General features: G+C 54.7%; 2 protein-coding genes across 2 annotated transcripts in view; one reads left to right on the top strand and one right to left on the bottom strand.

Moving 5' to 3' along the window:
• ATP6V0A1 (ATPase H+ transporting V0 subunit a1) overlaps positions 1–320 on the bottom strand; it is a 79,418-nt gene extending 79,098 nt beyond the window's left edge. The window contains exon 1 of the mRNA XM_079906187.1: positions 105–320. The gene's annotated coding sequence lies outside the window, so the exon portion shown is untranslated. The remainder of the gene's footprint in view (positions 1–104) is intronic.
• A 658-nt stretch (positions 321–978) lies between these two features.
• On the top strand, positions 979–13,880 carry CAVIN1 (caveolae associated protein 1). The gene is made up of 2 exons (XM_079906194.1): positions 979–1,602; positions 11,396–13,880. The coding sequence occupies exons 1-2, from the start codon at positions 1,132–1,134 to the stop codon at positions 12,095–12,097; spliced, it is 1,173 nt and encodes a 390-aa protein (XP_079762320.1). The 5' UTR covers positions 979–1,131; the 3' UTR covers positions 12,098–13,880.
• The last annotated feature ends 1,704 nt before the right edge of the window (positions 13,881–15,584 follow it).

Here is a 15,584-nt window from a genome sequence, read left to right as displayed (position 1 = left end):
GAGCGTCTGCTCCTCCCTGACCCAGTGAAAGATACAGCCTGCTAAGGTGGAAAGTGCAAGAGAGGAGTCCTGACACCTGGTTTGAGTGCCAAGCCAACGCTAACCTGCTGGTAACCTCCTGGTAAGTCACCTGCCCTCCGTTTCTGGTCCGTCAAGTGAGCAGGTGGCCTTTGATATCTCAGATTGCTGAGTGCGAGTCTCTGGGCTCCAGAGAGATGGATGACTTCCAATCCTGCTCTCTGAGGTGAGTGTCAGCCAGGGCTCTGGGGCAGGCGGAAACACAGGGAAAGGTGATTTTTAGTGAGTAAAAAGCTTTAGTTTTTACTTTATTGCCCATCTTAATCTTCCTCTGTTAGAATAATTCTAAGAGGAACCTAGAGGAGCTTGGTGGCCCCTTACCACCGCTGTGACTCTAACTTAAGTTCTCCCTTCCCTTCCACAAACGACCCCCAACCTTTTAGAACAGTGGTGGGTAACTTTGTGGGATGGGTAGTTAGAGGCCCCTTCGAAAAGATTGTGGAAGCCATGGGTCCTTTCCCTCTCAAAAACTGGACACAGGCAAATACTGCAATATTTTGCACGTAACTTCAGGATATCCTGTCCCACCTGACGACCTAATCTAGAACTTAAAAAGGGGGGAGGTGGGTTAGCCGGTGAGCGAAAAGAGCGAGAGGGAATAGTAGAGCAACACTCTAGGACCTGTTTTCCTACCGCAGCTCACATTCCTCCGCCCCAGTCCCGCTCCCGCCGCCTCCGCTAACAGCGGAGGCCCTAGTCTCCCGCTCCAACTATTCCAACCATCCTGGGAAGGGTGGGGCGCTCGGCTCTTGGGTCCCCCTGGGTCGCCCCCCCTTCCCTAGCATCGGTCTCCCCTTCTGCCCCGGTCCCTCCCTTTCTGGGGCCGAGCCAACCAATGGGGGACGAGACTCCGGGATTTGGCCTGGGAGCCGGGCAACTCACCGATCCCCCGCCCCACAGTTCTGGCCGCCATCCCGGTGCGCACGGACGCGGCTCGAATTTCCTCCGCTATCCGCTCTCTCTCGCTCTGCCCCCTCCCGCTCTTCCTCTTCTCCGGGTCTCCCGCTTCAGCTCCAGATCCACCCGGCCGGCCCCGCACGGCTCCGGGCAGCCATGGAGGACACCCAGCTCCACATCATCGAGCAGCCGCTTCCCGGGTACCCCGACGCCGGGGACCAGGGGTCCTCCACCATGGGGGCTCCGGCGGCGGAGGAGCCGTCGGGGGCCGGCTCTGAGGAGCTGATCAAATCCGACCAGGTGAACGGCGTGATGGTACTGAGCCTTCTGGACAAAATCATTGGCGCCGTCGACCAGATCCAGCTGACCCAAGCCCAGCTGGAGGAGCGGCAAGCGGAGATGGAGGGCGCCGTGCAGAGCATACAGGGGGAGTTAAGCAAGCTGGGCAAGGCACACGCTACCACCAGCAACACCGTGAGCAAGTTGCTAGAGAAGGTGCGCAAGGTCAGCGTCAACGTGAAGACCGTGCGCGGCAGCCTGGAACGCCAGGCCGGCCAGATCAAGAAGCTGGAGGTCAACGAGGCCGAGCTGCTGCGGCGCCGCAACTTTAAAGTCATGATCTACCAGGTGAGCTGGCGGGCGGACCCCGCCCAGAGGCCCGCCGTCCCCCGCCCGGGGCTTGGGGTGGGGGGACCTACCCGAGGCGCGGCTCTCCCGCCAGCCTGGCCCGGCTCGGGGGACCCGCCCTCCTTCCAGCGAGCGTTCCTGGGGTGGAGTGGGATGGGCGGCGGGCTCCTGGAGCGCAGAGGGGCGCGCTCTGCATCCTGCGCTCCCTCACCCAGCCCCTCCCTCTGGTGTCAAACGCGTAGCGGAACCGAGTTAGGGGGCTGGACTCGGGGACACTGCCCCTCGCAGATCGCTCCCGACACGGCTCTGTCAAAAGTCTTCCTACTTGGAGGAAGTTTTGGGGAGAGCCGCGGTGCCTGGCGGCCGTTGGGGCCCCCTGTAAACGGACACTGGCGGCGCGGCCCGTGTTTGGGGCCTCCGGCGCTGCCCGCCCGATATAGCGGGTGATTCAGGGCTCAGGCACGCACCGCGGGGGCTGCGCCAGGCGAGGGACGCGACTGCCAGCACGCCCCCGCGGACCCCGCATCAGCCTAGGCCGCCCACGCCGCCCCCTCGCTGCGATCTGCTCCCGCCTCGCGGCACTTTCGGCCCTTGTGGACACCCTAGCCCGCGGCGTGCATGTACCCTCAGTCTGTTGGAAGCAGCCGGCGGGAGGGTGGCCCGCGGCCTGAGGAGTGCTAGAGGGTCTGGTGGAGGGGAGGGGACAGCTCCCCACACCCGGGGCCCCGCGATCTGGGCGCGGTGAGTCACCCCGCATGCCTGCGGGGGCGGCCGAGGAGCTGGAGGACAGGCGGCTGGAGGCTGGCGCGCCCCAGGCTCCGCCCAGACAGCTTGTTGCTTCCTTTGCACCTCTCCCCATTCCTCCCGCCTGGATGAAAATGGAGTTTTTGTATCCTAACCCCATGTAAACCTGGGAATCTCAGCATTGCTGTTCCTCTCCACTCTGCCTCTCCAATCCCATTAGGGGTGGGTCTGAGCCGAGCGCTCTGTGATCTTTGATGGTGTGGGAATGTGCCCAGCCTTGCCTCCTCTCTGCTTCCCGCGGGCCTGGTTGATATTCCCACCCAAGGAGGTGAGATCGTGGGGGTGGAAGGGTTAGTCTATGTCCCCTCTTCCCCTTCCTGCCCCTACCGAAGGGAATGGAAAGAAAAGAAGGCCAGATTTCCCACATCCCCCCAGGGAGAGGACTTCTGTCAGGAAGCTGTGGTTTCACTGACTGCCCAGAGGCCCTGGTACGCTGGGTTCTGAGTGACCATCAGGGATGTGGTGAGGTCCTTGGCTTGCTCAGTGTGGTGGAGCTAAGAGAAATGCAGACTGGGACAAGTTTGGGGGCAGTAGACATACGTGAGCTGACACTTATCTGAGGAGGTGGTGGTGGGACAGAGGCTGAAGTGGCGCTCCCCCAACCCACCAGCGCCCAGGGACTCCTCCTGAGAGGTACTTGGCCTTTACGCAGTTTGCTTCCCCCATATAGCACTATCTGATAGAAAATATTTGCCCAGAATTGTTTCTACTTAATTTAACTGCTCCGAGGAAGTAGGATGGGGTGTGTATGTGTGTGTGTGTGTATGTGTGTGTGTGTGTGTGTGTGTGTGTGTGTGTGTGTGTGTGTGTGTGTGTGTGTGTGTGGTGTGTGACTTTTAAAGAGAACTGCCTAGTGCTGGGGTACATCAAAGCAAGGAGAACAGGGCAGGGGTGTGGGGCAGCAAGCCAGCTCTGTCTTTTCTCCAGAGCCTGGTGTGGTAGAGAGGAGCCATGTAGGGCTTGGATGGGTGACCCTTCTCACTTGAAATGTCCCAGACCGCAGAACCTGGGAAAATTCTCAGCCTGGAGGTAAACCTCCTTATGTCAAAGATGGAGATTCTGAGAGGACAGGTATGGAGAGAGACTTCTGTGCAGAGGCCAATGGCGTGTCTCTGTTACTGCCTCTCGGCAGTTGGCACGGACTGTGTGTCTGTATATTGTGTATGTGCCGTGGGGAGGGGGTCTAATCACAGGGTGGCTTTGACTGCATCAAGGTCAGTGGGGGACAGAGAGTTGAGGGAGAAGGAATAGTTCAAGCTGGGGACCCTGAGCCCCCAAACCACAGGAGAAATAACTAATACCTAAAGTGGTCCCGACCCACAGAGGAGCTCAGAGGTAAGGAAAAGATTCCAGCAACAGGGAATCTTCCCTGAGTTGCAGAGCAGATGTTCCAGGTGGGGGCGAGGGGGTGGAGTACTCAGCTTCTGGAGGAAGTTGGAGGCTGCTCCTCCCTGAGATCTGCAGGCCTGGGAAGAGAATGAGGTAAAAATAGCTCTGGGCCTTGGCAGACCTAATAGGGAAGATTGGGGGCAGCAACATTTACGATAAACTCAGGCTGAGGGGGTAGGATGTTTGGGTGGCCAGGCAGAGAGATTTGGAAAAAGGCCTCCTGGGATGATGTGAGTTTTCCAGTGTGGGAGCAGGGGAAGTGGTATGGTATTCCCCACTGCAGATGTGGGAGGTGGTGATGTGGCAAGGAGGGGTAAGGTGGAGGGAGCATGAAAGGGTGGGAAGGCCTCAGCTGTGGGATCAAGCCACCTGGCCTCCCACACCTTCTTCCTGGGGAATAAAGGAGGGAATCCCTTGTGTGACCCCACCCAGATTCAGGGAACTGCTAGACATAATGATTTCACGGGTTATGTTTGCATTTGACACCTCCCTACACAGACACAGACACACACGAAATTCAGCCCTTCCCATCACAGGATATCAGGGCCCTCACCTTGAACCCACTTCTGAGTCATTACTGTCCTTCTTTGGCATTTCCCTTCCTGTCTCCCAAACAAAAACTAGCAGTTGGCATCCCATCCTGTCGGGTGACACCTCATTAGGCAACAGCTAGTGAATGAGAGAAGTGAATTCTACTAGTAGCTAGGGGTAGTGGACTGAGAACCGCTGGGAAGATCAGGCCGACTGTGGGCACCATGCAATAGGAGGAGCTGTGGTCATTAAGAAGCCAATTCTCCCAGACGACGACTAATTTGGATATTGTTAGAGTTCTTCTAGAATCCAGAAAGGGAGGCTAAACATTTTCCGAAGTAGTTTTGATGAGGCATGGGTCCTACCCATGGACCCATCAGACCTGCTCCAAGTGCTTGAGGACAGGACCAGGAAGCATTTAAGGGCTTAGGTGGCTCATGGGCATTAAAGGGGAGGATACCAGGACTGGAATGAGGGCCTGCTGGCTTCTCCTCCTCAAATCCTAACCCAACCTATAGCTCCTTCCTGGACTCAAAGCAAATCAGGGCTATCTGGTTCCAGAAGAACCCCACACTTTTGTCCAAAATTCTTCCCAACTTGGGGCTCTGGTCCCTCTCACCCCGTACCCCGGTGGCCTTCCTCCAAAGAGCTAGCTTTGGTTTGTTTTTCCTGGTCACTGGATCCAAAGCAGGGAGCATGGGAGCATATTCTTAGACGTATTCCTAAGACCAAAGGAAATCATATTCTTCTCTCTGATTTTTTTTTTTAAAGCAAGTAAAGTCTGACTATTGTAAAGGTCAAAATCAAAAAGGGAGGAGATAGCACAGAGTGCGCAACTGATAGGGAAAGGGAATATTGTTGCTAGGCAACCAACTGCAGAGATGAGTGGTGGTTTGTGCTATTATTTTGAACCATACCATTGTGAATATTTCATCATTCTGTCACTGTAGACTTTTTGAGCTGGAAGATGCCTTGGAGATAATCAACTTCAGCTCTTTTATTTTGTAGTGGAGGAAGCTGAGGCCCAGAGAGGGGAAGTCACTTGCCTACTGTCATTCAAGTGATTGGGGGTCAAAGCTGGGGCAAGAGCCCAGGTGTACCCCTTCTTCTGCTACACTTTCTGCTCCCGGCCTCCCCCTTCTGTTCCCGGGCTGTGCAGAAGAAATCAGGGAGGAGGCTAGCCCTAAGCTAGTTCTGGCTCCTTCATTCTCTGAGGGAGATAGTTGCACAGTCCTGGCACCGGGGCTGCTGTGTGTGCGTGCGTGCGTGCGTGCGCGCGCGCGCACGTGCAGTGTGAGCTGAGTGGCTACGGTTGGTGGTCATTAGCTGCTCAGCCTCATGGTGCTGAAGCAGAGGCAATGTGTGGTCACCAATGGCAGTGGAGGAGAGGGGTGCTGGGTATAAGGAGTGGAGCTCCCTGGCCAGCAGGGGTGTCCCCTGGCTAAGAGAGGACCACATTGGCTCCTTTCTCCTCAGCCTCCCTGCCACTCACGCCTTCTCCCTGTATCCTACAGGGAAGGTAGGCACCTGCTTCTTTGGGTATTTGTGGCTGCACGCCTTACTCAACACTGTTGTCGCTGGAGTCTGGTAGTGCCCCTAAATATCCCTCTCCCCTGACTTCTCCTGATTGTCCAAAGCAAGAGTGGCACCTCAGCCACTCAGGAGGGAGAGTTGGGAGCTGCTGCTGGGTGCCTCAGGACATAGGCCCACTGGTTGTAAAAATAGCTTGGTTTGGGGGGGGTTTTTTTGGCCGTACCGCGCAGCATGCAGGATCTTAATTCCCCAACCAGGGATCGAACCCATGCCCCCTGCAATGGAAGTGCAGAGCCCTAATCACTGGACTGCCAGGGAATTCCCCAAAATATCAATAGCTTTGTTTTTGATCCTGATTTCTCTGTGCATCTGGGTGTCTGATGGCCCATAAGTGGGTGGGGGGGATGGGTGGCAAGGGAGGCAGGAGGTGGGGATGTGGCCAAAGGGAAATAGCCAGGATGTCCCTCGTCCATGCCTCTCCCTCTCCTTATCCGGGGCGGCACCCGCGCCCACCCTGCCCTGGGGAATAACTGGGATCAGCAGCATCTGACTCAAGACAGTGAAGTTGTTTGCCTTCTCTTTTACTCCTTGGAGACTCCCCAGTTGGAGTCTAGCAAGTGGCCTCTTAGAAAACTCCTTCCCCGCCCCCAGCAGCTTCTTTCCCCCATCACTGCAACCTCCAACAGCATCATCCCACGACCACAGCAGGGTCGGGGTAGAAGGTAGGAGGCCAAGGATGGGACTGGGGAAGATCCTAGAGGGAGGCAGGGAGGTGGTTCTGATTAAACTGTGGTTATTAATTCATGGGCCTGGGTTTGTCCCTCCCCTTTCGGCCCTGGGGCCCTCTTGTTGAAGCATTTAAACTGTGGTGTCTTTCCATCCTAATCCTTGTGTGCTCCCCTCCCCTCTACTCACCAGCCCCAACTCTGCATGCCAACCAAGGCTTCCTTCCCCCAACTCTGTCCACACCCATCCCAAGCGCCACTTAAACCCCTTTTCCTCATCTTAGCCCAAGAAGAAGCTGAATGTACCCTCAGACCTGGCCACATCCAAGATCGTGCCTTTTGACCTTCTGCCTGAGACTGAGCCTTTTGACCTGAAGCCTGAGACAGTGCCTGAGCTCCCACCCTTTGACCAGACACCTAGGACCCTGCCCTATTACCCAGAGCCTGGGCCTCTGCCCACCCCAGAGGAGCCAACAGCCGGTGGGGGTACTTAGGGTCTCCTGGGTCACATGGGGCCGTGGGCATGGGGTGTCACACACCCAGTCCACCCCCAGCTCACTGCTTAGCAGTGGCCAGTCCAGGGTGGCTGGTCTCTTCCAAGCCACTGCCCCTTGTGACTGGGTGATGGGTATTGTGAAAACACTCTCTCATTATGGGGAGTTCAGGCAATGGGGTGGGAGGTGATGGGAAGGGCCATCCCCTACGTCTTGGTTTCTGTCTTAACGGTCGATGCTCCAGACACCACACCTGAGCTGCACCCATGGCTGCCTGCATGAGATAGCCTGCAACTGCCCACACTTCTGATGCCCCCTCCCCTCCCCTCCCCCTCTGCCTCCTCCTCAGGGACAGACCAGTTTGGCTCAAAGCCTCTTTGGAGAGGGCCCTCATGAAGCCCAGGCCTGGGGTCTGTTCTGTGCCCTCTCTAGCCGCTCTCTACAGTTCGGGAAAACACTGACGCTTATTTTTTTCCAGTTTTTTTTAGCAAGTGTTTTGCAAAGCGATCCCTTATGTTTGCCAGATCCTGCCTTGGGTGGGGCACCCAAAAGCTGCCAATCAGGAGGCCAGAAGGGGGCACATTTTCATTGGCTCTGGCCTCCCTATGGCACAGTGTTTCTCAACCTTTTTGTTTGTTTGTTTAATAGCATTCTCCTAAGGAGTCCTTTTAGACATTTTTTTCCCCTAATTGTCCTCTCCCCCATGAAATTTTTTTTTATTTGAATTTTCTTTTACTTTATTTATTTTATACAACAGGTTCTCATTACTTATCTATTTCCCATGAAATTTTAACACTACAGATATACTATATATCAGGACTCTTTGGAGCCCCACAAACTATTGCAATATCTAAGATTTGTGCCCTCCCCCGCAAGAACCAATTTCCACCCACTTGGGGGCAACATGCCCCCTGTTGAGAATCATGCTATAGCAGAAAAGAAGGACCCTTCTACCTTTAGTGTCTTTCACCCCCTTGTCCTGGCAACCTAAAGTGGAGGTCCTGAGTTTTTAAGACTGCCCTCTCTTTCACCTCTCCCCATCTGCACCCTCCTCTAACATGGTCTCTGAGCAGATCCAGATCCTGGGTCTCTGAATGACCTCTGCAATGTCTTCTCTGGCCATTCACAGGCAGTGGCTGGGTACAGAACTAAGTCAAGAGAGGCTCTACCCAGAGCCATATGACACCTGTCCCTTCTCCCTGACAAATGTGAAGTGCCTGGCCAAGGACCAGGCAAATAGTAGGTGCTCAATTAAATTATAATAATATAAAAATCTTCCTAAGTCAGAGGATCTTAAGTTCATATAGCAGGGTTAGGGAGTGGAGAGGAAGGGGCTGGAAGCCATCCTGGGGCTCCTCTAAAATTCATCCTGGACTGGCACTTTCCTGGGTTGGGGAGCTGTGTGTGCTTGGTGGGGGGCAGGGGAAGCTGTGCATGCTTTTGTTCAGACCTGGTCATTAAAGGTAACTCTGGAAACTAAGCCTGTGGGACTGGTGGTTTTGTTTAATAAAAATGTAGAAACAGAACAAACAGAGCTCTCTCTCCTTGCCACCCTGAGGCCCCTCCTTTAGCTTAGGAGCTCTGCCAGGGAAATAGGGGTGGCACAGGGGTGCCCAGCCTCTGTGCCCAGGGTTGGGGGAGGTGTTTTGGGATTGTGTTGCTGGTTGTTGTAGCAACAGGCCAACTGGGTGGGCCCAAGACAGCACTCCAAAGCTGTGAGTCATAGGGAAAACCTGGCTTGGAAACGGGGAGAAAAGACAAAATCCATTAATGGAGGCAAAAAGCCAAAGTCATGGTGGTATATCCTCTCCAGCGCCAATCCACTGGATATTATCCGGGACTTATGTCAAACAGTTTCTTCCCCTATCCCCTGACCTTCCACCAAGAAGGCAGCTCCTCTGGTGTAAGCCATCACTCTGGAGGAAGCCTACAATGAATGGCTTCCAAGTACCTTTCTGGACTGGGGGGAGACAACCCCAGATCCAGGAATAAACCTCCCCTCACTGGGATTGCTCCCTGATGTTGTATTTGAGACCTTTCATCAGGCACTAGGAAGACACGATTGGCTACAAGAAGTCTGGAACTCTCTCCCCAGCCTTGTTCACGTTCAAACTCAGCTGGCAAAGACCTTTATCTAGGAAGCCAGAGGCCAGGAAAACCAGCCAGCTCAGCCTTTATGGGTTGGAGTGGAGCAGAGGGGAGAATCAGGGGTGCTGGTGTGGGGCAGGGAGACAATGTGGATCTGTTTTCCAGCAGCAGGGACTGTTTCCTGACTACTTCCCACCCATCAAGCTTAATCCTTCCCTTAATTCATCCACATAGTCTGAGCTTAGTGAAAGGAGGCATTCTCCTTCAAACGTCGGGGAGCGTGGGTGGGTTTTTAGACTAGGAGGCTGTGAAGGAGAGATCAGAGCTGACATTTTTTGATACTAGGGCTGCCGGTAAATTCTGGGTGGAGATGGATGAAGAAGTAGCCGGGAGTTTAGATGATAGAGAGTCCTAACATGGTGTGTAAGAGAGAGCACTCGGGTAGCAGGCAGGGAGAAGTGATTGCAAAAGGGAGACCCAAAGGGTACAACTGGGAATCAGAGGGACTGCTAAGAGAGATTGGGACCCTCCTACACTCAGAGCAAGGAAAACACCCCTTCAATGCCTCCATGAGTGATAAGAAACAGAGGATGGACGGACTGCCACAGGATGCCCATGATAGTACCCAGCCAGCTGTGGCAGGTGGAGACTACAAGTCCCAGCATGCCCTGAGCCCTGGTCACCTTGCCTGCTGGGAGATGTAGTTGAGTAACGAGAGGTTGAGGTGGCTTGGTGCCCAGCAGAGCCGGTGCCCAGTTTGGGAGAAGAGGTAGAGCCAGCATTCCCTCTTTGTCCCTGCTAATAATATTGACAGGGAGGGAAGGAAGTTGGGAGGAGGTGTTCCTAGTTTTCAATGTAAACCAGGAAACTCTGTGGGGATGTGGATGGGAGGGAAGAGGAAAGAGGTTGGGGGCTGGGGAAGGAATTTCTGTAGCAGGTGGTACAGAGATACCAAGCAGTCAACGTATACGTGTATGTGCGTGCGTGTGTGTGTGTGTGTGTTCATGGGACGGGTCAGCTCGTGTTGCCTCATTTTTCTCAGATGGGGTTTTCTTACAATTCTGCGAAACAATCTTTAGAAAACCCTTTAGAAAAAGTACTGCCTATCATTCCTTTGTAGGAAGTCCCTAAAGAGAGTCTGGGCCAAAGAGGAGAGCCTGTTTACATTCTGGGTTATGTCCCCTTTTCCTGTCTGTGCTCAATCTCCCCTACCTTCTGGTGAGAGGTGATCCTGAGATTCTGAAATGTTGGTCCAGAGTCAGGATCTTGGAAAATCTTCCCGGAATGGAAAGCAGTGCTGGTGCTAGGTGTTCCCAGGGCAAGAGGGAAGAACTGGCTCTGAGCTCCAGGATCTCTTGCCCTCCTACTCCTGGTCCCTTGAGCTCCTGTTTGGGGGGAAAAAAGCAAGAATGGAAAAGCAATCTCTCCCTTCCATTCCAAGGCAGGGACGTCAGAACCAGAAGAAACGTCCAGGTTGGGAAGAAAACATGTCCTTGGCTCCCAGCCAGCTTCCTCCTCTTTCCTCAATTTCTTCATGAGGGTGGAGAATGTCCACTGGTGGAGCCAAACAGTATGAGGCGGGGGAGGGAGATAGGGCCACAGCTCTGCTTCCCTAATACTGGTTCTTCTGAAATGATACGAAGTCTGGGACACGCACTCCCTTTATGGTAAACTTGCCTTCAAGTTACCCTACTTGGGGGCCGCCTGAGATTGACTGTGAGCTCGTCCCCCTACCCGCACCCCTCAACCTAAACCGACTCTGCCCTTTGGTTTTGGGCCTGGCTTGGGCAGTGTGGGGCTCAGTGCACCAGAGGGCGCTCTGCCCATTTCCAAAGTTAAGTTGTGGTCCCTGGGACGCAAAGGGTAAGGACTGGTTTAAAATGGGCAGTCGCAGGGCTCAAGGAGACGGTTGGAGGGCCGCAGAGATACTTAACTGAAGTGCGAAAACATAGGCCAGACTCCGATCCGAAGCTCGGTTCCCTCCTCGCCCTGTCTGTATAGTTACTATTCATTCAATACATATTTCTTGAGCGCCCACGAGGTGTCCAGCTCTGTGCCAGGCGCTGGGGATACAACGGCGAGCAAGTCCAGACCGATTTCACGGGTACCACGCACTCCGCAGGATCACGGGTGCCACCGCCCAGCCCCGGGTTCGCCCGGCGTCCCCCCAAGTCCCCGCCCAGTTCTCCGGCTCTGCCCCCTCATCTGTTCGCTCTGATCTCCCTTTAGGATGAAGTGAAACTGCCGGCCAAAGTGAGCATCGGCAAGTCGCTGAAAGAGTCGGAGGCGCTGCCCGAGAAGGAAGGCGACGAGCTGGCCGAGGGCGAGCGGCCCGAGGACGACGCGGCGGTGCTCGAGCTGTCCTCGGACGAAGCGGTGGAGGTGGAGGAGGTCATCGAGGAGTCGCGCGCCGAGCGCATCAAGCGCAGCGGCCTGCGGCGCGTGGATGACTTCAAGAAGGCCTTCTCCAAGGAGAAGATGGAGAAGACCAAGGTGCGCACCCGCGAGAACCTGGAGAGGACCCGCCTCAAGACCAAGGAGAACCTGGAGAAGACGCGGCACACTCTGGAGAAGCGCATGAACAAGCTGGGCACGCGCCTCGTCCCCGCCGAACGGCGGGAGAAGCTCAAGACCTCGCGAGACAAGCTGCGGAAGTCCTTCACGCCCGATCACGTGGTCTACGCGCGCTCCAAGACGGCGGTCTACAGGGTGCCGCCATTTACCTTCCACGTCAAGAAGATCCGCGAGGGCGAGGTAGAGGTGCTGAAGGCCACCGAGATGGTGGAGGTAGGCGCCGACGAAGAGGAGGGCGGCGCGGAGCGCGGCGAGGCGGCCAACCTGCTGCGCGGGAGCAGCCCCGACGTGCACACGCTGCTGGAGATCACCGAGGAGTCGGACGCCGTGCTGGTGGACAAGAGCGACAGCGACTGAGCGGGGCGCGGGGTTGTGCCCGGGAGGCCGCGCCGCCCCGCCTCTCCCCGCCCCCGCCCCCGATTCCTTTCTCTCTCCGAACTTTCTCTTTCGCATTCTCTCTCTGCCCCAAACGGGCTGGGATATTTCTAAATTGAGAACACCTCCCCTCAAGTAGCACCCCTCCGAGTCTTACGGCTGTTAACACGGGAGGGGGAGGCAGCCTGCCCCATGGACAGCCCCAGTTTAGGCATATGCTGGGTGGAAATGCAGAGGGCGGTGATGCACGTCCTGGGGATCCAAGTCGGGGATTCTAGAGGAACTTGCTGTCGTTTCCATGATTGGGCCCCCCTTGGGCAGGCTGCCTTCCCCGCACTTCTCCGTAACACTCACACCCAGCTGCTGTCATTCCTGCTCACTGAGCTCTTCTTTCTCATCCTGATCCCTGGCGGCTTCAAAGCCAAAATTACCGTGAAAGGGAAGAGTGAATCTTGAAGAGGCCCCTTGCTCACATGGGAGACCCCATACTGGAAGGATGTGAAAGCAGCTTTGGGGAGCATCTGGGGCAGTGTCGGGGGAGAGAGGGCAGAGTGAGCCGTGACCCAGGAGGACGGTCTAGCACAGGCTGTATCTGCAAAAGGTGCCAATAAGGAAGGCTGGAGCCAGGCAGAGCCCTTGGGGAGCGGGGGCGGGGGGCACTTACTGTTTATGCATCTGCACCCAGGAGCACGTGGCTCTGGCTTTGAAAGAGAACAGGAAATAGTAGAAGGTGGAAATGGGTGAAAGGAGAATGTCCATTAGCAGCGTGAGAAACACAGCACAAGAATCCCATCTTACTGGGGTTCTCCGAGGACAGCAGGACCATTTTCAGGATAAGAAGGGAGGGCAATGTGAGAAATCCGCGATCCAAAGAAGAGAGAGGTAAGCCCCACCCCATGCCTCCACTGGGTATGGTGCTCCAGGGGCAGCCCGTTTCTCAAAGCCTAGAAAATTAGGGTCCCAGAAGAGGGCAGCACCAGGCTGCGGAGAGCTGCTAGGTAGGAGGGAGACGGATGGGGAAAAGAACGAGGTGCTAAAGGCCAGGCCACCAAGCTGAGAGCTGGAGGGGAGGGGAGGAGAGTATAGAATTCCTGTGTGTAGAGCAGCCCAGACTTGGCCCACTCCTGGCAGCTTCTTCTCAAGATCCTTCCCTAGAGCTAGTTATAATAAAGCTGCAGAACTTGCCAGGACTTCCTTGTGGGTTCCTCTCCTGACTCTTTGGGTTGAGAGGGGTGCTGCTTCCAGTCCAAAAGCCTGACTTCTGATCAGGTTCTCCTCAGGACACTTTAGTCCCCCTGTTCCTCCCCAGTAACGGTGGCTTGTCAGAAGCAAGGACAGACCCCCCTCACCCCCAACTCACAGTCGGAAGAGGAGGGCTGAAGGCTCCCTCGTTCGCCCCCTACCTCCTGTGCTTTATCTTCTCTGCTCTGCATTATAGAATTGCAGCAAATTGTTTTTAAGGGGTGGAGGGAGGGAGCCTGGGGACACATCTTTTTTACAATACAAAGCTTTGCTTTTTTTTTTTTTTTTTTTTCCTGTTGGTTCCCTTCTTTCTTCTGGATGGTTGGAGACACATTGGCTGAGGGAGGATGGGGATTGTGGGACGAGGTCCCTTGGTGCTGATGGGCTGAAGGGGCCTGAGTTGTGGGCAGATAGAGTTTCCTGTGGGCTCTGGGGAGCCTCTCGTGTTGCTGTGTCCTGGTGAGCAGCCCGACCAATAAACCTGCTTTTCTAAAAGGATCTGTGTTGGATTGTATTCTCCGAAGGCAGTCACATAGGATGAGTTCCAGGAGGACAGGAGGGAACCAGGGAGGGAAAGAGAGAGAGAGGACCTTGGGTTTAAACGGGCCTCACTTACCTGGGTGGGGAGTGGGGGTGGGGTATTGTTATCATCCCCATTTAGAAATGGAAAAACACACACACACACAGTGACTGGTCTAAGGCCACGTAGCTGGTAAGTTGTGAAGCTGGGATTCTAAGGCAGCCTGGCTCTAGTCTGTTTAACTGTGTCTGTAATCTTGTACTGTCTAGATGCGCTTCTCACTGTCAGAGCTTTAGTCCTCCAGACCCACCCAGTTAACTCTACTCAGCCTGAGCTTCCCTCAGATTCACGCTGCCAAATCAGACCTAGAGGAGGCAGTCTAGGGGAGAGGAAAAGTCAGAGGCCCTGACTCAGAGACCTGAATGTCATAGAGAAGGGATTCCAGTGCATGGTATAGATGCCAGTCATAACCACACAGCATATTTAATTCTCCCCACAGCCCTGGGATGGGCACCACTTTTTTTTTTTTTAAAGATTTATTTTATTATTTATTTTTGGCTGTGTTGGGTCTTAGTTGCGGCACACAGGATCTTTGTCAAGGCATGCAGGATCTTTTTCGTTGTGGCGCACGGGCTCGTTGTTGTGGTGCGTGGGCTTCTCTCTAGTTGTGGCGTGCGGGTTTTTTGTCTTCTCTAGTTGTAGCGTGTAGGCTCCAGGGCGCGTGGGCTCAGTAGTTGTGGCGTGCGGGCTTAGTTGCCCTGCGACATGTGGGATCTTAATTCCCTGAGCAGCGATCAAAGCTGCGTCGCCTGCATTGTAAGGCGGATTCTTTACCACTGGACCACCCCAGAAGTCCCTGGGCACCTCTTTCATTGTCTGTACAGCCTGTCTTCCCCATGAGCAGCCTGCCCTACCTGCCCACAAGTTATGGATTTCCTAGAGCAATGGACACAAATCATCATGTGGGATCTGCCAGCATCAGAGTCACCTGGGGGAGTGGTGTCCCTAATAAAAACAATGTCATTTCTGGGGCTGTATCCCCGCCTCCTGCTGCTACCTCAAACAAGCTGAGTCCTTCCTCAGGGGCCATACGTTTCCTTTGGACTCCCCTGCCTCCACCCCCAGCAGCAGGCACAGCAGTCTCGAGTTCTAAATCCCCCAGAAAGAGTCGGCTTTCCTCCAAAAAACATGGCCACTAACACAACATCGTAAAGCAGCTATACTCTGATAAAAATTAATTTAAAAAAAGAAATGAAATTATACTCTACTCTGATAAAAATTAATTAAAGAAATGAAAATTGAGGCTGAAAATTCAGAGCCTGGGAGCCAGGAAAGCCAGGAGAAACCCACTAAGGATCCTCCTTCCTCTGGGATGTAGAGGTGCAGCTGTGAGAAGCAGGGAATGACGTCAGCACCCCAGCAGCGGAGAGATAAGCCTGAGGGAAACGAGGAAGGGCCCTGGGATAGCAAGCCGTTGTTTACTTCTCTTACCCACAGCAACAAGGTTCCTGGCCCCTCCCGCTTTGTTTCTACAAGCTACCCCCCTCACTGGTCCACCACACTTTCAATACCAGCCAAGTTACTTTGCTGTAACTTCCCTACGCAGTTCTATGTCACAGCGTGGGGCCGCAGCCCCAGAAGCTCTCCCCACATCAGAAATTATTCCTTTTCTTCTCTTGCGACTGAAGGGAGTTAGGAGGCTTTAAA

The sequence above is a fragment of the Stenella coeruleoalba genome (genome assembly GCF_951394435.1).
Source record: "Stenella coeruleoalba genome assembly, chromosome: 19".
Classification (NCBI taxonomy): Eukaryota; Metazoa; Chordata; class Mammalia; order Artiodactyla; family Delphinidae; genus Stenella; species Stenella coeruleoalba.
This window is presented reverse-complemented; position numbering and strand designations above follow the sequence as displayed.

Bases quoted from the DNA above. Each gene is read 5' to 3' on its own strand.
- CAVIN1 (XM_079906194.1), top strand. From the start codon at position 1,132: ATGGAGGACACCCAGCTCCACATCATCGAGCAGCCGCTTCCCGGGTAC. The intron at 1,603-11,395 runs GTGAGCTGGCGG...ATCTCCCTTTAG, and splicing joins TTAAAGTCATGATCTACCAG to GATGAAGTGAAACTGCCGGC.